The sequence below is a fragment of the Lepidochelys kempii genome, chromosome 6 (assembly GCF_965140285.1).
Source record: "Lepidochelys kempii isolate rLepKem1 chromosome 6, rLepKem1.hap1, whole genome shotgun sequence".
Lineage (NCBI taxonomy): Eukaryota > Metazoa > Chordata > Testudines > Cheloniidae > Lepidochelys > Lepidochelys kempii.
In genome coordinates this window covers 107,276,085-107,288,680 of record NC_136385.1, presented here as the reverse complement: position 1 = coordinate 107,288,680, position 12,596 = coordinate 107,276,085, and the positions used below count along the sequence as shown (strand labels likewise).

Below are 12,596 nucleotides of genomic sequence, written 5' to 3'. Positions count from 1 at the left end.
GTGGAACTCCTTGCCAGAGGATGTTGTGAAGGCCAAGACTATAACAAGGTTCAAAAAAGAAGTAGGTAAGTTCATGGAGGCTATTAGCCAGGATTGACAGGGATGATGTCCCTAGCCTCCGTTTGCCAGAAGATGGGAATGGGCGACAGCAGATAGATCCACTTGATTACCTATTCTATTCATTCCCTCTAGGGCACCTGGCATTGGCGACTGTCAGAAGACAGGACACTGGGCTAGACAGACCTTTGGTCTAACCCAGTACGGCCGTTCTTATGTACATGCACCCTTGCAACACAACTCTGCCCCCTTTAAGCGATTACCCAAAATGCCAACACCACATGTACTACCACTCTATCCTCACAGATACTGCAGAAGACTTTGGGAACAGAGCACATGAGCACGGTAGGACAAAGTAACAGGAGTACTTGTGGCACCTTAGAGACAAACAAATTTACTAGAGCATAAGCTTTCGTGGGCTACAGCCCACTTCATTGGATGCATAGAATGGAACATATAGTAAGAAGATATATACACACACACGTACATACACACAAGATGGAAATTGCCATACAAACTGTAAGAGGCTAATTAATTAAGATGAGCTATTATCAGCAGGAGAAAAAACTACATAACATAGGGAAATAGATTCAATGTGTGTGGCTGGGTCATTGCATATATTGAATCTATTTCCCTAAGTATCCTCACACCTTCTTGTCAACTGTCTAAATGGGCCATCTTGATTATCACTACAAAAGTTTTTTTCTCCTGCTGATAATAGCTCATCTTAATTAATTAGCCTTTTACAGTTTGTATGGCAACTTCCACCTTCTCTGTATGCGTGTATATCTTCTTACTATATGTTCCCTTCTATGCATCCGATGAAGTGGGCTGTAGCCCACGAAAGCTTATGCTCTAGTAAATTTGTCTGTCTCTAAGGTGCCAGAAGTACTCCTGTTCTTTTTGCAGATACAGACTAACACAGCTGCTACTCTAAACCTGTAGGACAAAGTCTAATCCTTCTCTTTGTTAAGCCAAACCTTCAAGTTTAGGTGAGGTGCAGCAAACAGAAGCTACCTAAACCTACCCTACAGTCAAAGAATGACTTATGTCACACAAGCCACCTCAGACTTCAGTGTTACCAACCCTTCACACCCTTTCACTGAGGATTCCTTCTGAGACATTACCCTTAACCAAGCCATGGAGACTACTGTCACATATGCTGACAACCCTGACAAAAAACAAAGACAGACACAAAAAAACACACAACATGCTTGTGCGCCCCTACTGATGCAAATTTAAAAAATTCAGTTCAGAAATGAGGCACACTTATCTCTCAAGGTATACATTCACATGCCAAGATGCTTCAACTTATCCCTCCAACAATCAATACAGTTATATCTAACACAGTGAACACAGCTGGAGTGCATGCAGATAAAGTGTTGTATTCCACAGCTTTGAATTCCAACAAACAGCACATTCTTTGAGTTTTTCTTCATATCTACTTACTGTAGATTCACAGATTTTTAAAGTGACTCCTATATTAAGCCTTGTAATTTGTGATTGACTAAGGCATCTTCCAGTAACATGTCAAATATTGATTTAACACCACCAAGTGATGGAAAAATCTAACACTTCCCTTGGTGGTTTGCAAACCTTTTATTCACCTTTACTGAACCATTCCCAGTGGCTTCTGCCAGCTCCTGGGGGAAGTAGGCAGAATTAAAGTTGCATTGCAGGTGTAGTCATGCCCTAGTTTTCAGATGTTTACATTTAGCCACACTATATTCTGGAACAGCACAAGGCCCCATTGGGCAACCTTAACTCTGCAATAACCAAGTTTGGGGGTATTCATCATATCCATTACAAGATACCAGGTTGCATTCCTGCTAAGAGCAATGTTATAAGCTCCAGGGGAAAATATCTGTCATACTTCTAGGGAAGTCTGCATGTGTCATCAGAATCAAAATGACATAGTATCAAATTAGCTTAGAGACAATCACTGGGTTGGTGTCCATATACAAGTGGCAGAGCACTGGAGAACGCTTTCTGCTTGCTAGAAGGTGATAGCTGTGGTAGAATTGAGGTGGGTAGGAGCTCTACAAGTCCAATTCATAAATTGGAGTATGCAGCATTAGAAGGACTTAGCAAGAGAGATATTGCAACAGTATTTTGATTCACATTCACAAGATTATCTCTGGAACAATAAGGACGAGAAATGTGATTTAAAACATCATGTTATTCAGAATGCTATTTCCCCTAGGAAAATATTGTTCAATATTTAAAAATTTAAAAATCAATTCCTCCCTGTGGAAGGAAAAGGCCCGGGTAGAGACCGTCAAATCGTGGAAGTCAACAAATGGCTACGCAGGTGATGTCGGAGAGAAGGCTTTGGAGTCTTTGACCATGGGATGGTGTTCCAAGAAGGAGGAGTGCTAGGCAGAGATGGGCTCCACCTAACAAAGAGAGGGAAGAGCATCTTCATAAGCAGGCTGGCTAACCTAGTGAGGAGGGCTTTAAACTAGGTTCACCGGGGGAAGGAGACCAAAGCTCTGAGGTAAGTGGGATACCGGGAGGAAGCACAAACAGGAGAGCGCAAGAGGGGAGGACTCCTGCCTCATACTGAGAAAGCGGGAGGATCAGAGAGTTATCTCAAGTGCCAATACACAAACGTAAGAAGCCTGGGAAACGAGCAGGGAGAACTGGAAGTCCTGGCACAGTCAAGGAATTATGATGTGATTGGAACAACAGAGACTTGGTGGGATAACTCACATGACTGGAGTACTGTCACCGATGGAGATAAACTGTTCAGGAAGGACAGGCAGGGCAGAAAAGGTGGGGGAGTTGCATTGTATGTGAGAGAGCAGTATGACTGCTCAGAGCTCCGGTACGAAACTGCAGAAAAACCAGAGAGTCTCTGGATTAAGTTTAGAAGTGTGAGCAACAAGGGTGATGTCGTGGTGGACGTCTACTATAGACCACCAGACCAGAGGGATGAGGTGGACAAGGCTTTCTTCCATGAACTAATGGAATTTACTAGATCGCAGGCCCTGGTTCTCATAGGAGACTTCAATATCTGCTGGGAGAGCAATACAGCGGTGCACAGACAATCCAAGAAGTTTTTGGAAAATGTAGGGGACAATTTCCTGGTGCAAGTGCTGGAGGAACCAACTGGGGCAGAGCTCTTCTTGACCTGCTGCTCACAAACCGGGAAGAATTAGTAGGGGAAGTAAAAGTGGATGGGAACCTGGGAGGCAGTGACCATGAAATGGTCGAGTTCAGGATCCTGATACAAGGAAGAAGGAGAGCAGCAGAATACGGACCCTGGACTTCAGAAAAGCAGACTTTGATTCCCTCAGGGAGCTGATGGTCAGGATCCCCTGGGAGAATAACATGAGGGGGAAAGGAGTCCAGGAGAACTGGCTGTATTTTAAAGAATCCTTATTGAGGTTACAGGGACAAACCATCCCGACGTTGAGAAAGAACAGTAAATATGGCAGGCGACCAGCTTGGCTTAACAGTGAAATCCTTGCTGAGCTTAAAACACAAAAAAGAAGCTTACAAGAAGTGGAAGATTGGACAAATGACCAGGGAAGAGTATAAAAATATTGCTCGGGCATGCAGGAGTGAAATCAGGAAGGCCAAATCACACTTGGAGTTGCAGCTAGCAAAAGATGTTAAGAGTAACAAGAAGGGTTTCTTCAGGTATGTTTGCAACAAGAAGAAAGTCAAGGAAAGTGTGGGCCCCTTACTGAATGAGGGAGGCAACCTAGTGACAGAGGATGTGGAAAAAGCGAATGTACTCAATGCTTTTTTGCCTCTGTCTTCACGAACAAGGTCAGGTCCCAGACTACTGCACTGGGCAGCACAGCATGGGGAGGAGGTGATCAGCCCACTGTGGAGAAAGAAGTGGTTCCAGACTATTTAGAAAAGCTGGACGAGCACAAGTCTATGGGGCTGGATGCACTGCATCCGAGAGTGCTAAAGGAGTTGGCGGATGTGATTGCAGAGCCATTGGCCATTTTCTTTGAAAACTCATGGCGATCGGGGGAGGTGCTGGATGACTGGAAAAAGGCAAATGTAGTGCCCATCTCTAAAAAACGGGAAGAAGGAGGATCCGGGGAACTACAAGCCAGTCATCCTCACCTCAGTCCCTGAAAAAATCATGGAGCAGATCCTCAAGGAATCAATTCTGAAGCACTTAGAGGAGAGGAAAGTGATCTGGAACAGTCAGCATGGATTCACCAAGGGCAAGTCATGCCTGACTAATCTAATTGCCTTCTATGACGAGATAACTGGCTCTGTGCATGAGGGGAAAGCACTAGATACGTTATTCCTTGACTTTAGCAAAGCTTTTGATATGGTCTTCCACAGTATTCTTTCCAGCAAGTTAAAGAAGTATGGGCTAGATGAATGGACTATAAGGTGGATAGAAAGCTGGCTAGATTGTCAGGCTCAATGGGTAGTGATCAACGGCTCCATGTCTAGTTGGCAGCCAGTATCAAGTGGAGTGCCCCAAGGCTCGGTCCCGGGGCCGGTTTTGTTCAATATCTTCATTAATGATCTGCAGGATGGCATGGACTGCACCCTCAGCAGGTTTGGGCCAAAAGAAATGTGATGAGCTTCAACAAGGACAAGTGCAGAGTCCTGTACTTAGGACGTAAGAATCCCATGCACTGCTACAAATTAGGAACCAAATGGCTCAGCAGCAGTTCTGCAGAAAAGGACCTAGGGATTACAGTGGACGAGAAGCTGGATATGAGTCAACAGTGTGCCCTTGTCGCCAAGAAGGCCAATGGCATTTTAGGGCTGTATAAGTAGGGGCACGGCCTGCAGATCGAGGGACGTGATCACTCCCCTCTATTTGACATTGGTGAGGCCTCATCTGGAGTACTATGTCCAGTTTTGGGCCCCACACTACAAGAAGGATATGGAAAAATTGGAAAGCGTCCAGTGGAGGGCAACAAAAATGATTAGGGGACTGGAACACATGACTTATGAGGAGAGGCTGAGGGAACTGGGATTGTTTAATCTGCGGAAGAGAAGAATGAGGGGGGATTTGATAGCTGCTTTCAACTACGTGAAAGGGGGTTCCAAAGAGGATGGATCTAGACTGTTCTCAATGGTAGCAGATGACAGAACGAGGAGTAATGGTCTCAAGTTGCAGTGGGGGAGGTTTAGATTGGATATTAGGAAAAACTTTTTCACTAGGAGGGTGGTGAAACACTGGAATGCGTTACTAGGGAGGTGGTGGAATCTCCTTCCTTTGAGGTTTTTAAGGTCAGGCTTGAGAAAGCCCTGGCTAGGATGATTTAGTTGGGCATTGGTCCTGCTTTGAGCAGGGGGTTGGACTAGATGACCTCCTGAGGTCCCTTCCAAACAAAATTTAAGTTAAATGCATTCCTTTAAACAGCTTCCACCTTCCACCCCAGAGTGTCACAGAAGTAATGGATTGACAGCTATATATCCCTTAAATACATCATACAAGTGTTTGTGGGGCTTAATTAAATGCTTATGAGGCTGGATCATCAAATCAGAAGGGCTATATAAAACTTTCAGCTAATAGTATTGCAAACAGAATCCCAGTTTGTACCTTAGAATCATAGAATATCAGGGTTGGAAGGGACCTCAGGAGGTCATCTAGTCCAACCCCCTGCTCAAAAGCAGGACCCATACCCAATTAAATCATCCCAGCCAGGGCTTTGTCAAGCCTGACCTTAAAAACTTCTAAGGAAGGAGATACCAACACCTCCCTAGGTAACACATTCCAGTGCTTCACCACCCTCCTCGTGAAAAAGTTTTTCCTAATATCCAACCTAAACCTCCCCCACTACAACTTGAGACCATTACTCCTTGTTCTGTCACCAGCTACCACTGAGAACAGTCTAGATCCATCCTCTTTGGAACCCCCTTTTAGGTAGTTGAAAGCAGCTATTAAATCCCCCCTCATTCTTCTCTTCCGCAGACTAAACAATCCCAGTTCCCCCAGCCTCAGTGCCACACTCTCTCAAAGAAATTGCGGAACCACCTGATCAACATCCTCTACAGCAAACAGGGAAAGATTAAGAACGAGCTCTCAAAACTGGATACTCTCATAAAAAACCAACCTTCCACACAAACTTCCCCGTGGCTGGCCTTTATAAAAACACACACTTTGCTTCTCTACAAAAGAAAAAGGACACTAAACTATCTAAACTACTACATGCCACAGGGGGCCACAACAGTGGTTCCCTTAACCCACCCAGCAACTTTGTTAATCCATCCAACTATACTCTTAGCCCAGCAGAAGAATCTGTCCTATCTCGGGGCCTCTCCTTCTGTCCCTCCACCCCCACGAACATGACACACTTCTGTGGTGACCTAGAATCCTATTTTTGACGTCTCCGACTCAAGGAATATTTCCAACACACCTCTGAACAACATACTAACCCATAGAGACCTTCCTACCAAGACTACAGAAAAAAGGATTCTGGGTGGACTCCTCCTGAAGGTCGAAATAACAGACTGGACTTCTACATAGAGTCCTTCCGCTGACGTGCACGGGCTGAAATTGTGGAAAAGCAGCATCACTTGCCCCATAACCTCAGCCGTGCAGAACACAATGCCATCCACAGCCTCAGAAACAACTCTGACATCATAATCAAAAAGGCTGACAAAGGAGGTGCTGTCGTCATCATAAATAGGTCGGAATATGAACAAGAGGCTGCTAGGTAGCTCTCCAACGCCAGTATTCTACAAGCCATTACCCTCTCATCCCACTGAGGGTTACCAAAAGAAACTACACCATTTGCTCAAGAAACTCCCTGAAAAAGCACAAGAACAAATCCACACAGACACACCCCTGGAATCCCAACCTGGGGTATTCTATCTGCTACCCAAGATCCATAAATCTGGAAATCCTGGATGCCCCATCATCTCAGGCACTGGCACCCTGACAGCAGGATTGCCTGGCTATGTAGACTCCCTCCTCAGGCCCTATGCTACCAGCACTCCCAGCTATCTTCGAGACACCACTGACTTCCTGAGGAAACTACACTCCATCGGTGATCTTCTTGAAAACACCATCCTGGCCACTAGGATGCAGAAGCCCTCTACACCAACATTCCACACTAAGATGGACTACAAGCCACCAGGAACAGTATCCCCGATAATGTCACGGCAAACCTGGTGGCTGAACTTTGTGACTTTGTCCTCACCCGTAACTATTACACATTTGGGGACAATGTATACCTTCAAATCAGCGGCACTGCTTTGTGTACCCGCATGGCCCCACAGCATCCCAACATTTTTATGGCTGACTTAGAACAACGCTTCCTCAGCTCTCGTCCCCTAATGTCCCTATTCTACTTGCGCTACATTGATGACATCTTCATCATCTGGACCCATGGAAAAGAAGCCTTTGAAGAATTCCACCATGATTTCAACAATTTCCATCCCCCCATCAACTTCAGCCTGGATCAGTCCACACAAGAGATCCATTTCCTCGACGCTACGGTGCTAATAAGCGATGGTCACATAAACACCACCCTATACCGGAAACCTACTGACCGCTATTCCTACCTACATGCCTCCAGCTTTCATCCAGACCACACCACATGATCCATCGTCTACAGCCAAGCTCTACGATACAACTGCTCCAACCCCTCAAACAGAGACAAACACCTACAAGATCTCTATCAAGCATTCTTACAACTACAATACCCACCTGCGGAAGTGAAGAAACAGATTGACAGAGCCAGAAGAGTACCCAGAAGTCACCTACTACAGGACAGGTCCAATAAAGAAAATAATGCCAGTAGCCAATACCTTCAGCCCCCAACTAAAGCCTCTCCAACGCATCATCAAGGATCTACAACCTATCCTGAAGGACGATCCCTCACTCTCACAGATCTTGGGAGGCAGGCCAGTCCTCGCTTACAGACAGCCCCCCAACCTGAAGCAAATACTCACCAGCAACCACACAACAGAACCACTAACCCAGGAACCTGTCCTTGCAATGAAGCCCGTTGCCAACTGTGTCCACATATCTATTCAGGGGACACCATCATAGGGCCTAATCACATCAGCCACGCTATCAGAGGCTCGTTCACCTGCACATCTACAATGTGATATATGCCATCATGTGCCAGCAATGCCCCTCTGCCATGTACATTGGTCAAACTGGACAGTCTCTACATAAAAGAATAAATGGATACAAATCAGATGTCAAGAATTAGAACATACAAAAACGAGCTGGAGAACACGTCAATCTCTCTGGTCACTCGATCTCAGACCTGAAGGTCACAATATTAAAACAAAGAGACTTCAAAAACAGACTCGAATGAGAGACTGCTGAATTGGAATTAATTTGCAAACTGGACACCATTAACTTAGGCTAGAATAAAGACTGGGAGTGGATGGGTCATTACACAAAGTAAAACTATTTCCCCATGTTTATCCCCTGCCCGCAACATTCCTCAGACGTTCTTGTCAACTGCTGGAAATGGCCCACCTTGATTATCACTAGGAAAAGTCCTTCCCCCCGGCTCTTAATAGCTCACCTTAAGTGATCACTCTGGTTACAGTGTGTATGGTAACACCCATTATTTCATGTTCTCTATGTATATTAATCTCCCCACTGTATATTCCACTGAATGCATCCGATGAAGTGAGCTGTAGCTCACAAAAGCTTATGCTCAAATAAATTTGTTAGTCTCTAAGGTGCCACAAGTACTCCTATTCTTTATACTGAGTTTTTGTTCACTGAATTTTGGTTTTTTAGGATTACACACTTTTGTATGCTCTCAATCTAAAGAGGGATAACTCTTGGGGCATGGGAAATCTGGTTGTACAGGGTTTCCTGGAATGGAAGCAAAATCCTTATTGGGGTACCAGGCACTATCATGCAAAACTAAAAAGATCTACAAGAAGTTCATAGAGAAGTTAGGGTGACTCTAGCTACACACGTTCTGAAAGTGGACTGCATAGCAGTGATAGAGCTAGTGGTACGTGTGTGTGTGTGAGAAAATGCTTACTTGCATTTAACATGAGTAGATTATTTTCCACTTGGCATAAAGATTAATGCCTATTTGCATCCAACAGGAGGAAAGCATAAGTATCAAGGGAAAAGTAATATGCTAAGTTTTCAAAATAGTGAGACATTTTAACTAATGCCTCTACTGACCTAAAATAAGTCAGACGTACCATTTCATAAATTCAGAGATTAATTAACATTATGGATTACTTTTATTGTACCAGTTTGTTTGGAGTCATGGCTGTCTAATGAATTTTTAAATTCCCAGTAATTCCGCAGTCATACAAAGTACTACTACAGAGATTTTTTAATAAATAAAACTTGTCAGTCTTTTCTAAGTAGACAGAGTAACAAGTTCACTGAAGTATCAGAGAGGTAGCCGTGTTAGTCTGGATCTCTAAAAGTGGCAAAGAGTCCCATGGCACCTTATAGACTAACAGACGTATTGGAGCATAAGCTTTTGTGGGTGAATACCCACTTCGTTGGATGTATCCAACAAAGTGGGTATTCACCCACGAAAGCTTATGCTCCAATACGTCTGTTAGTCTATAAGGTGCCATGGGACTCTTTGCCACTTTTAGAGATCCAGACTAACACGGCTACCTCTCTGATGTATCCAACAAAGTGGGTATTCACCCACGAAAGCTTATGCTCCAATACATCAGTTAGAGTCCTGTGGCACCTTATAGACTAAGTTCATTTAAGAGATCAAAAGTGCAAGTTTTTAAGATTAAAATTATGATTTGTAAAATTACTAACACTTCCAAAACAAACTATAAAATAATATATTACAGAAGTCCAACTGTACCAAGCAACAAATTAAATTCCTTCATTTTCTATTGCTAAAAAGTTCTCTCAGGATGGAAATCTGTATGACAAATTCAATCTGGAAAAGACTTTACAATTTTAGAGTTAAACCCTATAAATCAAGAAAAGCGTAGTAATAAACTAATAATGTACATAATCTCAAACTTGTACTATATGTGAAAGTTTGGGACTCACCTACTCCCAGGCTTATATGTGCAATGGTTCAACTTTAGAATGGATCCACAAATGGAAGAGTACATACAAAAAGAATTACTTACCTTAATTTTATTTTCTCGAGACATAAAACCCACTATGGAATTATCTACTGGATATGAGAACCACTTTTTTTGTGGTCTTTTTATAAAAGCCTTGCAAAAAAATCCTATATTGTACACCCCCAACCAAATATAGTCAGCCACTCTTACCATAATGATAGTAATGAAAAAACCTGAGTATTAGTTAAAAAAATGTATATTCACGCCAACCAAATAGTAAAAGATAGCCTTGATGTGTTCCGTTACCTCACTGAAACCCTCTTTGTTTATTCACGCTGTATACTGTTAAATCCAAGATGACTTTGAGCTCTGTGGGGCATGGACTGTCTGTGTGTTATGTTTCAGAGTAGCAGCTGTGTTAGTCTGTATCCATAAAAAGAAAAGGCGTACTTGTGGCACCTTAGAGACTAACAAATTTATTAGAGCATAAGCTTTCGTGAGCTACAGCTCATTTCATCAGATGCATACAGTGGAAAATATAGTGGGGAGATTTTATATACACAGAGAACATGAAACAATGGGGGTTAATACAGACTCTAACAAGAGTGATCAGGAAAGGTGAGCTATTACCAGCAGGGGTGGGGTGTTTTGAGTGATAATCAAGGTGGGCCATTTCCAGCAGTTTCCAAGAACAGTAGGAGGGGAAATAAACAAGGGGAAATAGTTTTACTTTGTGTAATGACACATCCATTCCCAGTCTTTATTCAAGTCTAAGTTAATTGTATCCAGTTTGTGTGTTATGTTGTGTTTGTACATTGTGCACAAAGGGGTTCTGGTCTATGCCTGGGGCTCCTAGGTGCTACCATAATACAAGTAAATAATAAAACTAACATTTGTATAGTGCTTAGTACAGTGGGGTCTCCTGACTGGGGTCTTTCGATATTACTGCAATCAAACTAACGTCGCAGGAATACAATATTGCTCTTTTAAAAAACATTCTTGGGATTTAAAAAGACAACGCATGTAGTTCCTTATTTAAGTTTGAACCATGTGTCTTTCCTCATTACTATCAAAAAAATCGTTCGTAAACCAACATGTCTGATCTTTCAAAAATATTTAATTACCCGCCCATATCCAGGTGTCCACTAAATTTAGACAACAGTAATGGGCCCATGCCAAACAAGAGCCTTCAAATTGCTAAAAGGAAACAAAGGAATTGCAAAACTTAATCTGTTTCTTAGGCTGCATGATGGGGCAGTGTTTCTTAAAAACCTGCTGCAAAGGAAGAGATACCCAGAGCACCAGTCCTAGCTCTTCCAAAGAACTGTAGCCAAGAGATGCATAAACCCCACTGTTTTTCAGAGCTGGAATGGTGGTGGGAAGCAGAGAGAGAAGAGTACGAGGGACTACTAACTACTGGCTCCCACAGGGCAGGGGGCGCTAACGTCATAGGTTTACAGAGTAACCTGAACAGAACTGCTTCTTTCCAGCCTAGTAGAGAGATTGGAGAAACATTTGCAGGACAACAGCTTAGTCCGACGGAATCACAGGTTAGAAATAGAGGTAGAAGAGCAGCTCTTCCGCGTGCATCGCTTCTATGGAAGAGGCTGCCTGAAGGCCGCGCTCAACTCCTCATTGTGTGTGGGGGAGGGAGGCAGGCGTGCGGCCCCCACCGCGCGGTTGCCTGAGCACGGAGGCGGCGCGGCCCCTCACAGTGAAAAGGAGGCCGGCTACAGGGAGTCCTGGCAGAACGAAGTATGGGCTCTTCTAGAGTCTGGTAGGGGGCCGATGCTACATGACTCCTTCATCCCTCCCATCCTATCATAGGGGGCCTCAGAAAGACCGGGGCCAAGGGGAGCGAAGCCCGGGAAGCTGCAAATCCGCGGCCCCTCACGCTGCGGCACCGGAAGAGTCTGGAGACCTGGGGAGGGGGAAAGCGTGAAGTCCCGCTGCGCAGGGGAAGGGCTTGGGGGAGCGAGCCGGCGAGGGGAGCCCGGCCCCACGCTGGGGAAGAAGGCTCGGGGGAAACAAGGCTCAAGACTTCGAGACACCCTGCCGGGTTCCAACTTACAACGGCATCGTCTCTCCGGCTCCCCCGCTGCCGCCGCCGCCTCTTCTTCGTCCCCCTCCTCCTCCCCCGCTGCCGCCTCCGGACCGGTCACTCGTTCCGCCGGGAAGCGGAAGCCGTGAGCATGATATGGGCCGGAGTCGGGCCCTAGAGGGAGGAGGGAGCTGTTCGCTGGGCTTAGCCGCTGCCGCCGCTTCTCCTTCCTCTTCCCCTCCGGCCTCCTCCTAACATGGCGCCCGGGCGCTACCACAGCAACGTTCTAGAACGGGGGCCTACGCAACGACGCGCTCCCCTCGTACGCACGACACGCAGAGCCTCCGGCGCATGCCCACTGGACCCACAGCTAGCCCACAACACGGGATTTGTAGTTCTAGGCAGGGAGAGGAGAGCAGCGATGGGTTTTGAAAACAAAGTTCTAACGGCCGCCAGAAAGGGGAAGCGCACGCGCAGGAGAGTCGGCCAACGAGGCTTGGTGGGCGAGTCCTGAGGGGGGGGG

At 45.1% G+C, this 12,596-nt stretch overlaps 1 protein-coding gene across 3 annotated transcripts in view; it reads right to left on the bottom strand.

The window, feature by feature from the left end:
* PAPOLA (poly(A) polymerase alpha) overlaps nucleotides 1-12,391 on the bottom strand; it is a 95,294-nt gene extending 82,903 nt beyond the window's left edge. For 2 of the 3 annotated variants that reach the window (XM_073349598.2, XM_073349599.2), the window contains exon 1: nucleotides 12,104-12,391. In XM_073349598.2, coding sequence (XP_073205699.1) covers nucleotides 12,104-12,111 — 8 coding nt within the window. In that variant the 5' untranslated portion in view covers nucleotides 12,112-12,391. The remainder of the gene's footprint in view (nucleotides 1-12,103) is intronic. The other variant, XM_073349600.2, reaches the window with a different exon arrangement.
* Between the last annotated feature and the right edge of the window lie 205 nt (nucleotides 12,392-12,596).